General features: G+C 48.2%; 1 protein-coding gene across 1 annotated transcript in view; it reads left to right on the top strand.

Moving 5' to 3' along the window:
• Nucleotides 1–7,267: 7,267 nt before the first annotated feature.
• Umodl1 (uromodulin-like 1) overlaps nt 7,268–22,934 on the top strand; it is a 59,752-nt gene continuing 44,085 nt past the window's right edge. Inside the window, 4 exon segments of the mRNA NM_001432035.1 lie at nt 7,268–7,449; nt 12,181–12,423; nt 20,182–20,343; nt 21,991–22,109. Of these exon segments, the coding sequence (NP_001418964.1) occupies nt 7,374–7,449; nt 12,181–12,423; nt 20,182–20,343; nt 21,991–22,109 (600 nt within the window). The 5' untranslated portion in view covers nt 7,268–7,373.

Raw genomic sequence — 22,934 nt, forward strand, 5'->3', positions numbered from 1 at the left:
ACGTGTGAGCTTTGCCGAATGGGCTCGAGTAAGAAGTGGGACAGAAAGATGATTGAGGCCATCGGCCCCGGGGTGTTCCTGAAGAGATGGACTTGTAGACTTAAGGTAACTAGATCTACCAGGAGGTGGGAAAAGCAGAGAGCTGACTGATTTGAGGTAAACAGAAGGCATTCAGGGTTGGGGTGCTGAGCTGGCCCAGAGGCAGGAGGACATAGCCAGAAAGGGAATGTTTGAACCGCTGGTGCGGGGTATGGCCATGATCTCCCGATAGACAGCTGGGGTAAAGTGAGAGATCATGCTACTCAGAGATAAAACACTGTGAGAATCAGTGTTTCCCGAAGAACATTACCAGGTCGCAGGCTCATGTATTAATAGTGGCATATGTGTAAATATATGTGTATACATGTGTATATTAGTATATTCATATCTATATGTGTACAAGCATATGTTTATGAATCTACATGTATATGCATGTGAATATAGGTGTATACTTGTGTGTATACGTGGGTATATTCATATGTGTACATATGCATATATACGTGTATATGTTTGTGTGTGTACATATGTGTGTTTACATGTATGTACATGTATGTACTTATACGTGTATGCACATGCATAATTTATGTGTGTGCATGTATATATTTGTGTGCATATACATATGTATATTTATATATCATGCATGTGTGCAACGTGTATATTTATGTGTATATGTACATGGGAATATGTTAGGTACACATGTATGTAGGAGGCATGGAGGTCCTTGTGCTCATATAAAGAAGTGCTAAGGTAGCATGGAATATTAAACACTCAGGTTTTTTTCCTCCTAAGGGAGGGATGCATAACCCATAACCTGTCCAGTAGGTGGGGAATGGATGGGATTGGTAGTTTGGTGGCCCTTGCACTATCTGTGCTGGGGGAGACCTTACAGGATGGCTCCTCCCCAGACCCTTTTCTCAGTCAGTCTATAGAACCCATGTTATGGGACATGTACTTTACAAAGTTTCGATGTTGTCAGGTCTGGTCTTTATTTCCCTTGTTCCTCAAGGAGATCGAAGTAAGCTTTGTCATGCTCAGGGGACGAAGTTAATTATCATTAGGAAAGTTTTCACCAGATTTCAAATTCTCCATCGTCCTTCCCACTTAAAACTTCCCAAACAATGATCCTTCACTCACTTACAGAACTGCGGGGGCCGTGTCAATTGGGGATATGCTTATCTGCCCAGCACTATTAAGGACTTGGCTCTACCCTTTAAGTTGCTTCCGGGAGACCCTGGGCTACATTCTATGAGAATCGTAACACTAAAGCAGAGAGAGTTATGAGTTTATCAAAGAAAGCGGTAGCTTGTAGAATTAATATTTTACCTCCTTATCAATTATTCAGCCTTCCTTCCAACTCACTGCCGACTGGACTCTCACACCAACAAGGTAATGGTACTAGACAAATGTATGCATGTCGTAATTCTCTGCAACAATTGGTAACTCCTTATTTACAAGAAATTATACACGTGCTATTGATGGGAAGGACATGTCTTAGCTTACTGGTAAGAAGCCTATGGAAACCGCCATGCCTCTAATAACACTGATAATCATTGGCAGGCAGCATTTGCACGTTACTCGAGATCTCTAGCTAGTCATTATCCTACAGATTTCTTTTCAAGGCTTTTTAAAGCTACCCCTGGATGTACCTGAAATTACATTAATTCAAAAGGACAGTACAGTTCCCATCATTCCACAAAAACGATTGAACTTACCCCCAGTTGTACAACTCAATTATCTGAACTCAAGGAAATCAACCAGCTTTTACTGGATGTTTATTAACCCCTGAATATTTTAACTGTGTATTGTGCTCAAACTGTTTCCCTTTTAGAAACTGCAACACTTAACCCCAAGCCTGCTACAAATGTTACTTCACAATTACATCCATGGACTCAACCTTTTTCTCATAACTCATACTCCTGCTGATTCTGATTTGCCAGGTCCCTTACCATCCGATAAGCTCAAACCTCTCAAAATAAATAGATAGATAAGTAAGTAAGTAAGTAAGTAAGTAAGTAAATAAATAAATAAATAAATAAATAAAATTAAACAAAATTGAAGTCAACTTTTTGTTCTTTTACACTACTTCCCTCTAGTGGCAGAATTAGTCCTCTCAGGTTAAACTCTAATAACGCCACTGGGCAGATGCTACTCACAACTCAGCCTGTAGCTGCTTAAAGTATGTCCGTGTAATGGTTGATACTTTTTCTAATGTGATTGCTGCTTCTTATAACTAAAAAACAATAATGGTCCTGCTTGCAGTAGCAAACTCCTCAAGGGATTTTGCAAATTATGGAATAGTGATCATATTACTGGGATCCCTTACAATCCACAGGATCAAACTATTGCGTAATGACACCATTAAATCCTTAAATATCAGCATTATATATGCAGTATTTAATAATATATATTATTATTTATATACCACATAATATACACCATATTTAATATTTATAAGTGTATGTAATATATACATTATTTATTATTTATATAGTGTATATATTATTGTGCATATTAGTTATTAATGTACACAATATTTTAAAGTATATATACAGTAATATATGTGTGTGTGTATATATATATATATATATATATGAAGTATATACATTTACCTAAATCTCACATACTATGCCACATTCATTGGTGCTAATTTTACATTTTTTCACTCTAAAAGATAATGATGGCCCAAACCATTTTACCCTAAAGAAGACACAGCCTAAAGTCTATGTTAAATGGAAATATCTAGAAACTATTCAATGAGAAGGGCCGGATGTTCTTCTAACAGGATGAAGACATCCCTGTGTCTTTCCAGGAAATGAGCAAAGTCCCAGTCCTGATCTCTTGAGTCCAACCAAGAGAGCATCCCACAGACCCCTGGACAAACGAAGCATCTGAAGGGAGCAGACAAGCCCGCCAAAAGGAGACGCCTGAAGGGAGAGAGTAAGCCGGTGACTTGGGAAGACAACAGAACACAAAATGATGCTGTTACATTGGCTGACGGCGTTGCACGTTAACTCTTAGCTCGTCTGTGCAGAATCCAAACGCCTTTTGTCAGAGGGGATAAGAGGCTCGCCACCTTTAACAGGAAGACTGCATAATGTCGTTTTGCCACACTAAAGATTCTTTTTATTACCAGTCCCAGGGATTACAAGTCCCCAGACGTTAGAGAGGTCTCAAAGATGTCCTACGTGATTAGTAAGACTACTAACACGACGGACAAAATATTAGCAGAAATCAACCAAGAGGTGAGCAGGTTGAGAAGCATGGCTTTACAAAAAGCTTCTCCAGATGGTCGGTCGGGCATAATCTTGGTTGTCAATGTCATCTGTGGCTCTAATGTGTCATATTTATCCCCTGCAATCAGCAGCCAAGTCACATGATATGCATGAAGAGATAAACAAAATCTCTCAAGTGACCTTTGACTGTCCACCGTGGTCAACATGGCCTTCCCTCTCCTCGGCCCTTTATCAGTGTGCTGGCTGGTTCTGTGTGTCAACTTGACTGCAGTCATCACAGAGAAAGGAGCCTCCCAAGAGGAAATGCCTCCATGAGACCCAGCTGTAAGGCATTTCCTCAGTTAGTGATCAAGGTGGAGGACCCAGCCAATTGTGGGTGGTGCCATCCCTGGGCTGGTGGTCCTGGGTTCTATAAGAGAGCAAGCTGAGCAAGCCAGGGGGAGCAAGCCAGTAAGTAACATCCCTCCATGGCCTCTGCATCAGCTCCTGCTTCCTGACCTGTGTGAGTTCCAGTCCTGACTTCCTTTGGTAATGAACAGCAATGTGGAAGTGTGGGCTGAATAAACCCTTTCCTCCCCAGCTTGCTTCTTGGTCATGATGTTTGTGCAGGAATAGAAACCCTGACTAAGGGGTTGGGGATTTAGCTCAGTGGTAGAGCGCTTGCCTAGGAAGCGCAAGGCCCTGGGTTCAGTCCCCAGCTCCGAAAAAAACAACCAAAAAATAAAAAATAAAAAGAAACCCTGACTAAGACAGTTAGCTATTCTTTTCTTTTTTTTTTTTAAAGATTTATTTATTTACTATATATAAGTACACTGTAGCTGTCTTCAGATACACCAGAAGAGGGCATCAGATCTCTTTACAGATGGTTGTGAGCCACCACGTGGTTGCTAGGAATTGAACTCATGACCTCTGGAAGAGCAGTCGGGTGCTCTTAACTGCTGAGCCATCTCTCCAGCCCCACAGTTAGCTATTCTTATAACTGTGTTATGCCTGTCTAAATTATTTAGACTAGATATACAGGCAGCACATTCAACATTGGCCTCCATTCCAACCACAACTTTCTCTTTTTTTTGTTTTTTTGTTTGTTTGTTTGTTTGTTTGTTTTTCCGGAGCTGGGGACCGAACCGAGGGCCTTGTGAGTGCTAGGCAAGCGCTCTACCACTGAGCTAAATCCCCAACCCCGACAACTTTCTCTTTAAAAAGTAAACGCAAGTTGGGGATTTAGCTCAGTGGTAGAGTGCTTGCCTAGCAAACGCAAGGCCCTGGGTTTGGTCCCCAGCTCCGAAAAAAGAAAAAAAAAAAAGAAGTAAACACAGGGGAGATGTAGGAGGCATGGGGATCTTTCTGTTCTCGAGCACTAGCAGAACCTGGAAATGTTAAATACAGAAGTTCATGCCTTCAAAGAAAGGATGTTATCCACCCAGAAGGCTGCGAGTGCCGGGGATCAGTAACCTGGTGACCTTTGAACTACCTTTGTGGCTAAGACCACACTGGATTGACCAAGCCAGCTCAGTCAGCCAACCGGGTCTCAAGGAAGTGAGGATAGAAAAGAAAAAGACAATTAGACAACATTATATAACATGACTCCAGCCAGGGCTGAGGCTGAAACAGCCTCACTTTTTTCCCCCAGTCTGCTTTTGTATCAGTCTAGGTACATCCAAAAACCATGGTCAGTTCTTAGATCAAAGACAAAGTAATCAAGCAAAGAGGTTGCAGAAGGAAGCAATCAAGGGAAGTAGTAAGCAAACGGACCACATTCGGAAATAACAAAGTAAAAAGATCACATAAGGTGAGTCATTCAGCAAAGCAGTAAACACAGCCCCTGGCCACCGTCTCTAATACGCCTTTTATTTTAAATATCATGGTTTATATTTTGTCCTTGTTTTTTTTGCTTGTTTGTTTGTTTTTAAGATTTATTTTAGGGGCTGGGGATTTAGCTCAGTGGTAGAGCGCTTACCTAGGAAGCGCAAGGCCCTGGGTTCGGTCCCCAGCTCCGAAAAAAAGAACCAAAAAAAAAAAAAAAAAAAAAAAAGATTTATTTTATTGATACGCGTACACTGTCGCTGTCTTCAGACACACCAGAAGAGGGCATCAGATCCCATTACAGATGGTTGTGAGCCACCACGTGGGTGCTGGGAATCGAACTCAGGACCTCTGGAAGAGCAGTCGGTGCTCTTAACCGCTGAGCCATCTCTCCAGCCCTGTTTTCTTTTCTTTTCTTTTTTTTTTTTTTTTTTTTTTTTTTTTTTTTTCAGAGCTGGGGACCGAACCCAGGGCCTTGCGGTTGCTAGGCAAGCGCTCTACCACTGAGCTAAATCCCCAACCCCAATGAGCCTATTTCCTTGTCTGAGTCGAGTGACAAATGCCAAATTCCTAGAAGCCGCCCCCAAAAGCTCTCACCACGGGATCCTCCCCACATGTAAGCTTGTCCTTTTCAATCTGCAGAACCCATTTTTTTTTTTTTTTTTTTTGGTGAAATGTATCCAATGTACTTCACAAAGAGCTTTGATGTAGCGATGTCCGATCTTGACTTAGATCACGTTGTGGTTTATTGTGGATACAGGACTGAGGTCCCCATCACCAGGAAAAATTTCTCACCCAAGTGAGCTGTGCTTAAATATGCCTTAAAATAAACTGGTCAGGGTCAGACTCCTGACGTTTGGACCAACACCACCCACTTAGTCAGGTTGAACTGAATTACCTTCTTGTCCCCTTCAGATAGTCACTCACTCTGCTGGCCACGATGGTCACGGGGACACCCCTGCCGCCCCCCCCAGTCATCACCTCTGCACACATATATTCATGTGTGTGTACATGTTTATATGCGTGTGTAGACACACGTGTCTATTTATGTGTGTGCACGTGTTTATGTATGTGTACACAAGCATACTTATGCCAGTGTGCATGTGTGTATTTATGTGAGTGTACAAGTGTGTATGTGCATATTTAATGTATATGTGCATGTTTATGTGTACATTTTGTATATTATGTGTACATTTATACATATTTGTATATTGTGTGTACATTTAGGTGTATACATGTGTATATTTATGTGTGCGTGTGTGTGTGTCCCTCGGATAGGTTCTTATGTAGCACAGGGTAGCCTTGAGCTCCTTGGGTAGCACAGAGTAGCACCTCAGACCCTCTTTCTTCTGTCTCCTAAGTCCTGCGGTAATGGGCATGCGCTGCCAACCAGGTTTCTGCGTCCTGGAGATTGAACCCAGGTGAGCATTCTGCCAACTGAGCCCCAGCCCCAGCCCAGACAGAACCTTTAAAAGCCCTTTTTCTGCACAACACGATAACTATTGAAACACAGTAGGTCATCAACACCTCCACCAACCCTCAGGACCGTTCTCCCTTCCACCATTGCTGGATGCCTTTGAGTCCTCCTAGCCCCAAGGCGGCACCTATGTACAGGGGAATTCTGGGAGGTTTTGTCCTAGCCTCTCGTAGCTAAGCTCACCCAGATGTCTTTGGTACACAGATGCTCTCCCGTCACTGACTTGCCCACTCCCCTCCAGCTTTTCATCTCATACTTTCTCCGTTTCGAACCCGGGATGGGCACAGAAAGTCTCTTGTGAGCCCAGCATCTCCACCACGCCCAGTTAGGACTGCAAGGGAGCTGACGAACTTGGCTGTGACCTCTGACCTCTATTGTCGAGCTGTATGAAGGCTCCCTCCTGGAGCCGATGTGACACTTTGATGTGGGCCCCGTCTTCTCCCGCCAGCTGGGAGCAGCTGGGTAACGGAATACTCTGGCGTCCGATGCGGAGAGTCAGATTTGGGTCCGCAATGCATTTTCTTCGTACAAACAAGATGAGACCGACTGATGTGGCCGACGCTGCTAAACTGCTCACCTTTCCTAAGAGATCCCATCTGCTCAGAGCAAGAATGGGCTCTGACATGCAGGGGCCCCCAGGGAAACAGCCACGCCGGTGGCTGGCGTTAATGAGCAGGCATAAGGGACTGCTCCCAGCGCCACTAGCAACAGCACAGGGGACAGAGGGGCCTTTTCTCCAGGCTGGGGAAACTCGGGCCCGACTTAGGACTCAGGCCACAGCGGTTAGACGTCCCAAGCCCTGCCTGCACCACCACGGGAAGATGTCCCGGGCCCTGGGGCTGGCCCTCCTGGCCTTGACATGCACTGTGGACCTGGGACAGACCAGTGGTTTTACAGGTGAGGGATCTGGGGTGAATCCGGAGAAGGGACCTCTAGGAGTGGGTCTCAAAAGGACAGTGCCTGCTGGGACCCTGGCCGGCCAGCGAGCATCTTCTCTGAGAGAGGCATCTTGTCCTGGCCTGCCACACTGTTTGTGCCAATAGCAACAGGCTACGGGGGAGCACTGGGTACGCTTTCGGAAGGAGGGCTTCCCCAGTGGGAGTGTACCTCCGGTGTCTGGGGTCCACCGGGTTGGGAAGCTGATTTTGAGGCTGGGGTTGGGCCTGAAGCACTACATTTGTGAGGGAGGAGTGGATGTGCAAAATGAGCTCTTAGGTACTCAGCACCAAGGTCTTGTTTACAGATCAGAGGAGAGCGGCAGGGAGGCTTACAGAGCAGGGCTCAGCCACACATATTCTCAAGTACAGAGTGAGGGGTGCAGCGAGGGGGCTGGCCAAGCACGGGGGAGCTCACAGCTCACAAAGTTGTTGAAAACACATTGCGGAGTTGGGGTACAGCTCAGGGTACCCAGCACGTGTGAGCCCTGGCTTCTATCCCCAGAACAGCCAAACCAAACCAACATACCTGACCAGAATTGCCGACCAGTATTCCCCGGAAACCCCAGACTTCAAGGACCTGTGACCATAAACCTTTTGAGTCCTTTTCCTCTGACACACCTTCTGGCTTGGTTGGGAGCTCAGAGATCTATTTTGTTTCTGAAGTCGCCTCTGTTTTTGAGCCAGGTCCCCTGTTGTTTTCTGTCTAGAGGAGGATTTTATTGTACTTGGGATTTTGTTGTGTGCTCTATGTGTGTGTGTGTGTGTGTGTGTGTGTGTGTGTGTGTGTGTGTGTGTGTGTGAGAGAGAGAGAGAGAGAGAGAGAGAGAGAGAGAGAGAGCGCCAAACAACTTAGTCATAGAAAGAATAGAACATGAGGAAGTTCATGGGGGATCTCGTCTCGTACGGGCGTGGGAGGCTGCCATGTGAGACCACAGGACACAGCGCAGCCTTCCTTGGGGCCACCTGCCTGCTCATGGCTCACCAGGAGAACCGTGGAACCTGTGCTGTCTCATCACTTCGTGCAAGGCATTACGTTTGCGACTTAGCCCCACAACTATGGGATTGTTTTAGGAATGATGGGGCGGGACACTGCGACGTATGACACATTCCCGGGGCCTACCCCATCCCAGTATGACTATGGGGTTAGCAGGCTTCTGAGGAAGGGAGTTACTTGCCTTCACCAAGGGGTTGTCCAGGGCATACTCTCAGGGGTAATGGAGGGCTTCACGACATAAGTGGGCATTTGTGGAGCAATGTGAGGGTTGTGGGGTGCAGGGGACGGGTTGAGCTGGGAACCGCACTCACCCTAGAACAGTTGTTCTTACCTGTGGGTCGTGACCTCTTGGAGGGTCAAAGAATCCTTTGGTAGGGGTCACCTAAGACCCCGGGGAAGCACAGATATTTCCATTACGCTTCATAGCAGTAGCAAAATCATAGTTATGAAGTAGCAACGGAAATGATTTTATGGTTGGGGGTCACCACACCATGAGGAAATGTGTTGAAGGGTCACAGGGTCTGGAAGGGTGAGACCCACTGGGCTTGAGCAATGAGGTTTTCCACTGCTGCTGTGAAGGCTCTGGAAAGAGATTTTTGCACAGCCGGTCCTGTAAGGGGGTTTCTACCGTAGCTCTGCCTGCGGCCAGGGTTGAAGATGGCACAGTGGCCTCGATGGAGGATCAAAAGCAAAGAAAAATAAACCTTTCCCAGGCTTTCCTGGAGATGGAGGAGGTGGTGTGGTGTGTGGTGTGTGTGTGGTGTGTGTGTGGTGTGTATGTGGTGTGTGGTGTGTGTGTGTGGTGTGTGTGTGGTGTGTATGTGGTGTGTGGTGTGTGTGTGTGTGTGGTGTGTGCGTGGTGTGTGTGTGTGGGGTGTATGTGGTGTGGTAGTGTGTGTGTGTGGTGTGTGTGGTGTGTGTGGTGTGTGTGGTGTGTGTGGTGTGTGTGTGATGTGTGTGTGTGGGGTGTTTGTGGTGTGGTAGTGTGTGGTGTGTGTGTGTGGTGTGTGTGGTGTGTGTGGTGTGTGTGGTGTGTGGTGTGTGTGATGTTTGTGTGTGGGGTGTATGTGGTATGGTAGTGTGTGTGTGTGCTATGTGTGGTGTGGTGGTGTATTTGTGTGTTTGTGTGTGTGTGGTATGTGGTGTGTGTGTGGTATATGGTGTGTGTGTATGTGTGTGTGGTATGTGGTGTGTGTGTGTGTGTGTGTGTGTGGTATGTGGTGTGTGTGTGTGGTATATGGAGTGTGTGTGTGTGTGTGTGTGTGTGTGTGTGTGTGTCTGTAAAGGAGGAACTGTTGACCCTGTAAGGATCAGGTGAGGCAGGTGACTCCCTAGAGCCTGTGCCCTTCATTAACATGGCTGACATCTCAGCGGAGGCTGATCAAGTCCAGTAGATTCGTGCAGGGTACCCCGGCTTCGACTTGCTCTGCACAGCCAAGCTCCTGCTCTCTGCCACCCCTCACCTGGGTCACCCCTGAGATGTGGTCACCTCTGGCCACATTCGTGTTCTGATAGCCTCAGTTTCTCTCCAGAACAGTCTGTGACCACTTTCAGTGAGGAGAATCATAGGCTTCCAAAGGCCAGGCGACCTCATGGGGGTGACTGGGCTCTAGCCGCCCTCTGCCCTTGGAGGTGACTACAGGGCCCAGGAGGGGACTTATGCTGGGACAAGGTGGGACTCTGTGCTGTGTCTGCCTGGGAGGAGGCTGCAATGCTCCTCCTCCAACAGCAGCAACGGAGTTTGTCGTGCCATCCCCACCAGACACAAATCCTCAAGGTGGGGAAGAGAGCTTCGACCTTGGGCTCTGTCTACAGGCTTCGCCATTTAGGAAAACTGGGGGAGGGGTCAGGTCTAAAGTTGAGTATTCCAAGATGCTGGTGTATCAAGCTGTCTAGCAGCTGAGGGGAGTCCTGGGAGGGGGCATCCATGGACCCTGCATGAGTTTCAGTTCTGCTGAGGTAAAGAAGCTTCTCCCGCCGCTCTGAGGACCGGGATCTACTGCCAAGTGTTGGCCTGGCTCCCTCTGGGGCCATGGTGGCTGAGTCCATTAAAGCCCGCATTTCTGATGGGTTTAGAAATCTTCGGTACCTCTTAGCTTATAGAAGATCACCCTGGGGGCTGGGGATTTAGCTCAGTGGTAGAGCGCTTACCTAGGAAGCACAAGGCCCTGGGTTCGGTCCCCAGCTCCGAAAAAAAGAACCAAAAAAAAAAAGAAGAAGATCATTTGCCTTCCCTTTCATACGGTGGTATTCTCTCTCTCTCTCTCTCTCTCTCTCTCTCTCTCTCTCTCTCTCTCTCTCTCCATGTGTGTATGTGTGTATATATGCATGCATGCATGCACACATATGCATAAGTGCCTGTTGCAGTTTCCTTTTTACAAGAAGACAGCAGTCCCACCAGGGCCCACCCAGCAAGGCCACTGTCTGAGGGCCTGGACTCAGATTCTAATATCTTTTGGAAGGATACACCTTGACCCCTAGCATTTCTGTGACATAAAGTGACAGAGGTTTCATGGGATGCAGCCCATTATGAAGCAGTGAGGGGCTGGAAAATGTCATGGGTATGCACGTCAAGGGAGCCACGCTGCTGCTGCTGAAGAGGACAGTATCTCAGCCCCAAGGCCAGACTCAGAGAGGGAGGCTCAGGGCAGGCCTGAGGAGATGTGCTAAGATGGGCTGGCCTCCTCCATCAAGGACAACTGTGTCCCCTTAAGTGATGCTGATAATACATATACTCATACATACATATGTCCATATGTGCATACATATATGCATTCACACATACATGTGTACATGCATACATACATGCATACATACATACTTACATGTGTGTATGCATTCATACAGATATGTGAATATACACACATATATGTATACACACATACATATAAAAATACATATGAAAATGTGTGCACACATGCATATACACACACAAAATACATGTATACTGTGTGCACACACATACATGCATTCATATATGTACATGTGTGTGCATACATGCATACAAAAATACATGTGTAAATGTGCATACATACATTTACAGATATAAAATACATATGTATGTGTGTGCACACATATATATGCATGCATTCATGTATGTACATGTGGGCATACATGCATGCATGCATACATACATGCATGCATACATATACATACATACATACATACATACATACATACATACATACATACATACATTAAATGTTTGGTTACCCATCTTCCATTCCAAACAGTATACACTTGTTGGGTGACTCTTGCCTGTCTGTGACCCACATGACCAGTCTCTGGATACTGATATGTAAGAAAGTCTGCAGCAAGTGGGACCAAAGGCAGAGAGACAACGGGAACATGATATCCAGGTCTTGGACTCCAACTCTTTGTGGCTTGGTTTGGCTCAATCTAATATGGCACTCAAATCCAGCCTGGATGGCTCCTGGCTTTGAACAGGAAGAGAGATCTTAGAGTACAGGGTGACGCCAATGGCAATGTGTTTATGCAAATAGAGGGGTGGTTTTGGTTTTTGAAAAGGCAAAAGCCACACTAGGACTGGTGGGCTAGTTCTAGGGCCCATCCGACAGTAGCGACCTCGGTTAGCTTGGTGTTGCCAAGAGCCAGCACTCAGACACATCCCAGGGATCTGATCTGACACTTCCCCACCTTGGCTTGCTAACACATCCTTTGTGGTCTTCTTTGTAGAAAATGGCCTCTCTCTGCTGAGTTACCAGCTGTGCAGCTACCCCATGACCCGAAGTGTCCAGAAGCTGCAGGCGGTGCAGACCTCTTACACAGCCTACGTATATTGTGGAGGATGGATCCCCTGGAAAAAGTGCCCCAAGACCGTGTACCGGACCCAATACCTGGAGATGAACGTCCCTGAGTCCAGGAATGTGACCGACTGCTGTGCAGGTTTTGAGCAGCTTGGCCTCTACTGTGTTCTGTGTGAGTCCAGGGTGATGGGGTAGGGTTGGGCTGAGCTGTTTTTCCCCTGGAGATTGGAGTTGCTGGGGCTGTGTATGCAAGCCTGCGACCTCTCCCTGAAGCCCTAGGTCTTTCTAGAACATTGTTCCTCCATCTTTATTGGACCTTGGGGTTTCTAGGGGTGCTTTTCATGAACCCCCCCCAAGATTTCTGGTTTCATAGATTGAGTACAAGAATCACCAGCCCCGTGGTTTTTAGTGTTTGTCTCTGAGATAGGGTCTCACTTTGTAACCCTGGCTGTCCTGGAACTCACTAAGACCAGGTTGGACTTGAACTCACAGAGATCTGCCTGCTTCTACCTCCTGACTGCTGGGATTAGAGGAATATACCACTATGTCTGGCTCCATCAGCCTTTTAATGTGCTGGAGAGATACTGTGGGCTGGTGAGCATCAGTGGTCCTCAGAGCTGACGGTACAGCAAGGGCTTCTGGGATACTTGGGGGTGCAGCAGCCTTAGAGCTGGTGACAGCACTGATCAAGGTCCAGCATGAACATCTGTGGCTTTTACAATGTGGAGTGGTTCTGACACAGTGGCGTGTGTCACAGTGTCCCAACCTCTCCGACAGTGGAGACCATGCTCTCTTCCCAAGGCTGCCATGGGACGCTTGTCTCACCTGAAATCCTAATCTGGTCTCCACAAGAAAGAGACGGAGGGGCTGGGCCTCCTACTCCTTAGTGCAGGTTTGTAGGATGTGTAGGGCAGTTACCAGGTGATCCACGTGACTGCCTGTGTCATAGCTGGAACTGGGCATGGCTTGGGGTGCAGGACCCAGCCCCTAACTTGGAGAGCGGTGCACCAAGTAGGTCTTCTAGCAAAGGTTTGTAGGGGGGAGGTGCTTGCTTGCTGTGAGGCAGTATCAGGTTAGAATGGGCTTCTGTATAGTCAGAAGGTCCTGCCTATCATCAAAACGCATAGGATGTGTGTGTACGTGATTATGGAGGGTGGAGCCCCCAGGTCATGGAGTGTCAGCTTGGGCCACCCTGAGGGGTGAGGGCTGCTGCCCCCCAGAGCAAGAAGTACAAGTTTGGGTGCTCCAAAGGGAATCTCACATAACCCATCCCTGTGTCCCTGGGCTGGGACATCAGCAAGTTAAGTCGACTGGGTGGATCCCCCAACTCAGGGGGGAGGGGGAGGAGTGACTTCTCCCCAGGTCAGGGGTCGCAGGCTTCAGAGACTAAGTCAGTGCAAACTTGTGGAAGGCCACCTTGGTTCAAGTTACTGAAGCCTCCTGATTGTCCCCACTCACCAGTCCCCTCCAGTGTGTCATCATGAGGACGTGATGACTGTCGTTTCCCATTGGCCTAATCCAAGGGTCAGACTGGGTGCTGGTGTGAGCAGTTTAATGGCTGTGGTAGACCTGCTGCTTGCTGATCAGGGGGTTAAAGGATGCCTCCATCTCCAGTGAGAACCAGTCAGGGCCAGTAGTCATTCCCTGCTTCCACTGTCTCCCTGCAGGGACACGGGAGATGCTATCTTGCCCAGTGCCGATCTTAGACTTCCTGCCCTAACCCTTGCTTCCTTCCCACGTTCCCCAGTCCCACTCCAAGGCCCATGTGGGACTCCAACTACACAACTCGATGGCTACTGCGGCTCCTAGGCTGGGTGGTGGCTTCCGCTAGGGGTCCACGTGACCCTTGAAAAAGTCCCTGGGAACCCTGGCCTTGTGGTTCAGAGTGTGTGGGCTCTGCCAGAGTCTGGCTGTGGATGGGTGGCTGTGGTCTGGCCCACCCTCATTCAGGCACCTGCCACACCATCTCCTAGCTGTTCATGGAGGGCCACACAGTGGAAGCTCAGGGAGGAGGCTGTCAGGAGAGGCAGAGCCTCAGTTTCTGCCACGCCCAGCCATGCCAGCCCCAGCAACCACCATTTGCCTCACCTGATCCATTAAAGAGAAAGTGGCACTGGGTCCCTCCCTGTGACCTTCCCTGTCCCTCATCCTCTCCACCTCACCAAACTGTTTCTGCGAGAAAAGTCTGTTGTGGGACTTGAGCCCCACTTTGGGGGTGTTACTGCCTTTCATTAGGGAGATCAGGGGCTGGCTGATCTCTCCTTAGAACCCTAGTTAGGGCCCCCAGGTTGGGCAGGAAGAGGTGAAGGTCTGCTCTCGGAGATGGCAGTGGTGGGGCAGTCAGGGGCAGGGGAGTGGAGCAGCAGGGGCAGGGCAGGTGGGCTGGTGATTATGGGATGGCTGTTGGCGAGGGAGAGTGGTCCTGTAGGGTTGAACAGGGCCTGACCCCTTAGACGTTAGACGGCCCAGTCAAATAGGGTGATGTGCAGCTAAGGAACAGACCAGAGAGTAGGGGAAGGACGTTGGCATTGTGTATGGTCTTCTAAGAGCTTGTCCTGGGTCACTGAGGACAGGAGGTCCCTGGGTCTGCCACCAAGACACAGTGTGGGACAGAGCAGTGACCTGGCAGGCAGTGCAACTGTGATGAGATTGGGAGTAAGCTCTGAGCTGTGCAGTCCTACTGTAACTGGGACAGTCGTGTCGGTCATCACAAAGGCAGGAAGGCAGGAATAGACGCTTGACAATGTGCTGTATTCAGAGGGACTGTGGCCTGGAAAGGAGGATGGTTGCAACCCCAGGAACCTGCCTCCCTCTCATCTCCAGCCAGCAAGCTCTACAGGGACAGGTGAAAGGCTGGGAGGTCAGCCTTGCCCCTGGGATGCAGGTGTCTGGCTCGACCTCCCTCTTATCAGGCCTAGGATTCCTCCTTCCTCTGAGGACACCTGGGCTGACACAATTCTTTTTTTAAGTGACTTCAGAGACTGGGGATTTAGCTGGGTAGAGTGTTTGTCTAACAGGTACAAAGCCCTCGGTTCAGTCTTCAACTCCAGAGAGGAAAAAAAGACAAAATTATTTATGCATGCATGCATGCATGTATGTGCATGCATGTACATGTGAATACATGTATGTGTGTATATGCATGCATGCATGCATGTATGTGCATGCATGTACATGTGAATACATGTATGTGTGTATATGCATGCATGCGTGTGTGTTTGTGTGTGCGTGTGTACATGTGTGTAGGTCAGAGGAGAACTCGCAGGAGTCAGTTCTCTCCTTTCACCACGGGGGTCCTAGGCATCAACTCAGGTTGGTATTTTGCAATAAGTGGCTTTACCCACTGAGCCATCTTACCAGCTCACCAGGCACCTCTTAGTAACAGAGTCAGGTTCAACCTTGGATGTGTCCAAGGACATCATGATTCGGGATGGGGTGGGGGTTAACTCAGAACAAGCAAGCCGTTAAGAGTGTGTTGTGCTAGGTTACTAATATTGTTGATATACAAAATTCTTCTACAATAAAACAAAAAGAGTGCCCAGTCTTCCCTTCTACCCCACATTGAGGAATCAAAATTTTCAGTTCAGGGTGTATGGCTTGCTATAAGGGAGTCTGAAATTTGAGGCGAGTAGTCCCAGAGAGGCAAGCAGGGGAGGCATTTCAGGACACAGAGGACATCAGTGGTGGCAGAAACAGAGGCTCCTCTGTCACTCTCTGAAGCTTGAAGGGTTCTCTTCCCGCTTAGAGACCTCCATTCAGGGGAAACGGGGATTTGGGGCTTCCTCAGCATTACAGAGTTGGCAACAGGTTACCCCCATCTTGTCCCTAAATCAACGTGGTTTATTGGTCAGTCATCTTTGAGATGTCTGTAGGAAAAGACATGCTTGCTGGCTTGAGCGGTCTGGGCCTCATCCATGGGGCCTGAGGTCTCTTGTCCTTATCAACGAAAAGACAAAACCTGGTGCGGTGCCATGGAAGAAGGGCCTCCCTCCTCCCCCTGCTTTTCTTCCCCAGTCACCATAGCTTCTCTGTCTTTTTATCCTTTTTATCCTGATGCTGGGGTTCCCCTTAGGGAGGTCCTTGCTGGTGTCAAGGCTTGGTGTCTGATATGCCCCGTGGGGCCACTGTAGTGTCCCCTATCCTGTCATGGAGAACTGATCACCTAAGTGTCTCCAGCTGTACATTCAGGGACATCCCCCTTGGTGGCTTGATGCTGCCTTGTGACACCACAGGCATGGGCGGGCGGCTTCCCCACGCTGTTGGTCCGAAGTGAATTTCATAGTTGCTCATTCCCAGTCACCTTCACTGCAGTTTAATTGCTCCAGTCCAAGGCCCAAGTGTGTGCAGAACAAGGCTGGGTCCCAGCTGGGCCCACAGTTGTTGTGGAGGAGCAAACACAGGACCAAAGACACACTCGCCTCTGCCTAAGTAGGGGCAGCCTTTATCCATCAGGCCCGGTGTCTGAGCCTCAGGGTCGCTCCCCAAGCCAGCGGTGCAACCCCAGATGATGGCTTTCTTCTTCCACCCACTCAGTAAGCGGCCATCCAAACCAGGGAAATGATGCCCGGGGCACGCTTGCTATGACCTCTAGTGCCAGCACCCCTTTCCAACCCCAAGAATCTCACATTTGGAATGCGATGCCAAGCCACCTAGTCACATATTGCAAATGTCTGATATGCAGTTACAAACGTGAACTCAACAGGTACACATCTTAGAAGCAAAGGAGAGATCAGAGGGCAAAGTCCGTCACTCAAAAGTCACCTCCGGTGGGGTTGGGGATTTAGCTCAGTGGTAGAGCGCTTGCCTAGGAAGCGCAAGGCCCTGGGTTAGGTCCCCAGCTCCGAAAAAAAGAACCAAAAAAAAAAAAAGTCACCTCCGGTGATGTTTCCCATCATACCCTAGGGCTAACGCTGCACAAGAGTCCGGCCACCCTGCTGGACTTTTTCGTTGAAAAGAAAAAAAAATTTTTTTTTATCACTTAGCGATTTCCCCCAGAATGTCTTCCTCGTCAATAAATACTACTGTAGCCATTGATTGAGTGGCCTCGGGGAATTATCTTGTATGGATTCGTAATTGCTCAATCAGCCATCAGCTGTTTCTAACGTTTAGTTATCGATATCGCCGCATGGGATGGCCGTCACCTGTTGGATCTGTCCTCAGTCAGAAAAGATTCCAGCAGGTAGAGCCCTGTGTGCAGCATGGCCCCTCTCCACCGGCCAGCAATTTGGTGAACTCTCCTTGTATAAACGCAGGGCCTGCTGGATCAGGCCACCTCTAACCTCCCATCTCCATACAAATGCCCAGGGGCGCCTTGTGCTGACCAGGCTAAGAAGCAGAGGGAGGAGGATCCCAGAATTGCACCACCAGCTGGTAATTCCTTAGCCCTGGGTGAGCAGCCTTGGAGGCTCTGTTCCAGATAGGACTCTCTGGGGCCATCTGGCTGAGCTGGGACTCACTGGGTTGCCAAGCACTGAGTAGAGCTGTTTCATTGTTAGCCTTGAGTTGAGAAAGGCTCTCCTTTTTGACTTCCTTTTTTTTTTTTGGTTTTTTTTTTTCGGAGCTGGGGACCGAACCCAGGGCCTTGCGCTTCCTAGGTAAGCGCTCTACCACTGAGCTAAATCCCCAGCCCCCTTTTTGACTTCCTTACCAAGGTGACTGGGCTATTCCTTTAGGATGTGGTGTTAGTCACCAGACCCTAAAGGGGAGGGGGAATTCCCAGGGGCAATAAGATTCAGATGAGGAACCTGGGTTCCAGAACCCTGTTGTTGCTAGGCAACCATTGTTAGAACCCTTTCCTGGTGTGTGTGTGTGTGTGTGTGTGTGTGTGTGTGTGTGTGTGTGTGTGTGTTCAGAGAACAACTCAGGTGTCACCCTTGGGTACCATCTTCCTTTTTTGAGACAGGATCTCTCACTGCCTGAAGCTCTCTTCAATCCAGCTATGCTGACTAGCCCGTGGCCCTAGGGATCCAGCCATCTGGGACTCCCTAGTGCTAGGATGGCCAATGTGCACCATTATGCAAGGCTGTTTTTTACCTGGGTTTCTGGGACTTGAGTTCAAGTCATGGCACTTGTGTGGCTAGCATATTACCCATCTCTTATGAGACAGCCTATTTTTTTTTCCTGTATTTCGGTAAATCTTTTCAGTTTAGAATTGTCTTAGGGCTACAGAAAAAATGTGCTTAGATCCCGCAGAGCAGTTTCCTCCACTGTGGGCATCTTACCTCACTAGGACCTGCCTCACGGCTCAGAAACCTGGAGCATAGCTGATATCAAACCTCACACTGTATTTGGCCTTCCTGTTGTCTCGGGACACCTGACCCCCCTCGCCCATCCTCCTGTCTGCTTGGCCCACAGCCTTTGACGGTCACATTGTCAGATGAGCATCTATCCTGCTTTTGACAGGAAGATCGCACAGAGATCCCCCATTCCGTCCTTGGCCTGCAGCTTGACCCAGCTCAATCCCTTCTCTCAGACGTGGACCCATTGTATAGGCATCTAGATAGAAAGGAAATGAAGGACCAAGCCCATAGCTTGGAAATGACAATGTTACTAAGTAAAATAACAATGTTACTAATTAAAATGACAATGTTACTAATCATGACCTTTAACCACGTGTTTCTAAAAAGACTCAAGGATCGGCTTCCAGAGCAGGGCCAGTGCCACCTCCTATGCTATATTTGCTTTGGTTGAGTGGCTAGCCCTGGGACTTGTTCCCAACAGAAGTGAGGCCACAGTCCTCTTCATTAGCTACAGAAAGTTCCAGAGACCCTGGGAGACCCAAGAGGATTATCTCTGAGACTGCAGCATCTCCCGGCTGCCTTTCCACCCCTCCAGGGCCCTGGCTAGCCTTCCTCCTGCCTCATGGGATACTGTCTTAGTTACTTTTCTATTGCTTTCATCAGGCACCGTGACCAAGGAAATGTATAAAAGAAAGCATTTATTTGGGGCTCACTGTTTCAAATCCATGACCATCGTGAACGTTGATCGAAGTGGGGAGCCAGAATAGAGACTCTGGCCCTGCTCACTTCTAGCAAGTGCTAGCATGTTGGCTTTGGAAATCATCTCCTAAAGATGGGGCACAGCCACGTCTGTGGCCCTGGTACCAAACAGCTTGTATGGCTTCTTTGAAGTACTGAGTAAACGTGTGTGTGTGTGTGTGTGTGTGTGTGTGTGTGTGTGTGTGTGTGTGTACTCGTCCTCAGAAAAAAAAAATGGAAGGTCCCTGTAACTGGAATTCTAAGGTTCAGAGGAACAGGAAGCACTTGGGTTCTCCCCGGAACCTACCTTAATAGAAAAGAAGCCCAATGGTGTCAGAACCAGTGTAAGCAAGCCTCCAACAATTCCAGGGGCTCTGCCTTGGTGGAGAAGGCCCGGACCAAAATACGTAGAACTTCTAAAACAGAAGGTAGCATCAACTGTGAATGTGTACAGCCCTCAGTTCGATTAGGATCACTGCCTTTTATGTATCGGTGGTTGCTTTTAAAAACAGATTCATTTATTTTACTTTTGTGTATGTGTGTCTGTCCGATTTTGCCACATGTGTGGTGTGCCTGTGGAAGCCAGAAGAGTTTATCATATTACCCTGCAGCTGGAGTTATAGATGACTGTGAGCCACCATGTGGGTACTAGGAACTGAACCTTGGTCCTCTGCAAAAACAGCAAGCGCTCTGAGCCCATGGAAACACCTATCCTGCCCACTGTGGTTGTGCACAGGATCCTGTGCATCCCAGAGTGGCTTCGAACTTGCTACACAGCTGAGAATGACCTTGAACTCTGATCCCTCTGAGCACTGGGATTCTCGGCACATAGCACCACATGCACACCTTTTCTTAAGGTGCTGGGGGCTTCCTGTTGCAAGCACAGTGCCAGCTGAGCCTGCTTTTAATGCTAATATGGTTAACTTGTAATATGGTTAACTTGTCTCATCCACCAGCCCGGAACCGGTCCAGGGAGTTTGCATCGAGACCCGGGGTCTGCCCAACAGCTGAGCCAGGGCCATTTACATCTTCATGCAGCTTGGACACAGACTGCCCTGGACTTCAGAAGTGCTGCGCCTGGCCAGGCGGGCACCGCTGTGTGTCCCCTACACCCACAGGTAGGGATGCAAAGGGGGAGCGACTCAGGAAGTCATTGATCTGAGGAAGGTGGCAGCCACAGTTCCTTGGGGAGCCTGGAACTGGGAGTAGGGCAGACAAGAGGTCTGCCTGTCCCCACAGGTGGTGCCTAGAGCCCTGAGAGAGTTAAATGAGCGGGAAGGAAGCAGTGCTGGGCAGAGCCATGGCCGCTTGTCAGGGAAGGCAAGGCTTGGCACAGTAGGCAGGCTCATTGAAGCTGTAGCCCTGAGGAAACAAGACCTACTCATACCTCACAGCCCAGAGCAGCCACTGACGGTCTGGCACATGTACCCACTCTTTCGGAAAATTCTCTTGGCCTAGGGGGGCTGTGCTATGACTGGACCAATATTCATAACTAAAGAAATACAGAAAACGAATAAATATATATGTATATGCATATATACCACATGTACTATATTGTCCTATTAGCATATAGCCATGAAATGATCACATATGGTACTAAGGATTAACATATTATAATTCTTCTATGCTCCAGTTATACTCCTGAACCGAAGCTGGCCCTCATATTCAAAGGTTCTGCATTCTGAGTTATTTAAAACATTTGAAAAACGTTTTGTCACTGATGTGTCTGAGGTGGGCACAGTGGTACTGGACTTAAAAGAATATGTTTTTTAAAAAAAAAAATCACTGCTCCCTAAACAATCCATGTACAAAGACTGTCGGGCATTTATGCTGCATTCAGAACTATCTAGAGAGGCTTAGAGCGTCTGGGAGGGAGTTTGCTGACAAACAAACCCTTGTCCGCTTTAAGTATTTTTTTTTTTTTTGGTTCTTTTTTTCGGAGCTGGGGACCGAACCCAGGGCTTTGCGCTTCCTAGGTAAGCGCTCTACCACTGAGCTAAATCCCCAGCCCCAAGTATTTTTTATTTAATTTATTTACAGTTTGTATGAGTGTTTTGCTTGCATGTATGACCCACAAACGCCAGACAGAAGAAGGCGTTGGCTTCCCTAGGAATGGAGTTACAGATGGTTGGAAGCAATTGTGTGTGGGTCCTCTACAGGAACAGCCAAAACTCATAACCACTGAGCCATCTCTCTGGCCCAACTTGTTCGTTTTAGGCGGGGACTTGGACATCTGCAGACTCTGGTGATGCCTGCCAGTCTTGGAACACTTTTTTACTGTTTTATTATTTACTGCTTCTGAGGGTAATCGAATAGACTGAATGTATGAATATTAGATGTGCTACAAGGGACAGCAGCCTTCTAATATGTAGTCCCATATGATGCTCTAATGTCACCTAGACAGCAGGTGATATCGAATATAAACAATGTTACCCAGACCGTCACACACTATACTATTTGCTGTCAGGAGAAGGAAGCGAGGGTAGATTGGATGGATTTTATGTTACATTGTTACAAAGGCTGTAGATCTGAACTGTGTCCCGAGGGTCTCTCTTCAAGCAAGGAAGTAGACTCTTCACAGGTGGGAGCCAGTGGTCTGTTTAGCAACAGCAGAGAGGGAAGTGAGGGCGGACAGTGGGAAGCTCCCTGCAGGCATTTCATGCCGAAAGGTGGTCTCCTGCCTTCCACACCCTGCTGACCACCTGCAGCCTCTGGTGACTGCATCCTGTCCCCAAGATTGTAACTCACTGGCATCTGACCCGCAGGTACAGAGAGGAGCATAGTGGGCTGGTACAATGTCACTGTGCTGGTGAAGATGGGCTTCGAGGACCTGCAGAGAGAGGACCCTGGGCTCCGGAACCACACGCGCCTGCTCTACTCTTTGGTGAGTGGTGGTTACAAACGTCATGTTTTTCCCTGGGCAGATAGAAATGGGTGACATCCCCTAAATGTCCAGAGTGACAGGCTCTGAAACAAACTTGAATTCTTTTTTTTTTTTAAAGATTTATTTATCATATATAAGTACACTGTAGCTGTCTTCAGACACACCAGAAGAGGGCATCAGATCCCATTACAGATGGTTGTGAGCCACCATGTGGTTGCTGGGAATTGAACTCAGGACCTCTGGAAGAGCAGTCAGTGCTCTTAACCACTGAGCCATCTCTCCAGCCCCAAACTTGAATTCTTAACAAAAGTAAATCAGCCTTACTTGTAACCCTAACCCATGGGGTGTGCAGACCGGAAGATTAGGAGTTCGAGGCCATCCAGAACTACATAGCAAGTTTAGGGTCAACCTAGGCTACTTGAGACTGTCTCAAAAAACAAACACAAACAAACACAAAAAACAGAGAGATATACTAGAATGGTTGTGATTGGAGTGTAATTCCATGAGTTCTGATATATGTCCCTGAAGCCATACCTGGTGTGTGGGATGGGGCAGCCTCCTTGAGATGCTCAGTTGAGGAGATAAAAGGATGTCCTCATCAGTATGGCCTTAGCCCCTCAGTCCCCAACTCTGAAGTCCCCTTTCTCACTCTGTAGACTCTTGGTCTGTCCTGGTTAAGCCAGGAACATCCCCCAGTGTGACAACCAAACATCGCTCTAGGCAGTGCCTAGTGTCCCTGGGGTCAAAGCCACCCTGATAGAGACCCTTGCCCAGCAGCCACACCTCAGACATGTCTCAGCTATTTCAAGCCAGGGTATCTCTCTA

This window comes from Rattus norvegicus, chromosome 20, assembly GCF_021556685.1.
Source record: "Rattus norvegicus strain SHRSP/BbbUtx chromosome 20, alternate assembly SHRSP_T2T, whole genome shotgun sequence".
Classification (NCBI taxonomy): Eukaryota; Metazoa; Chordata; class Mammalia; order Rodentia; family Muridae; genus Rattus; species Rattus norvegicus.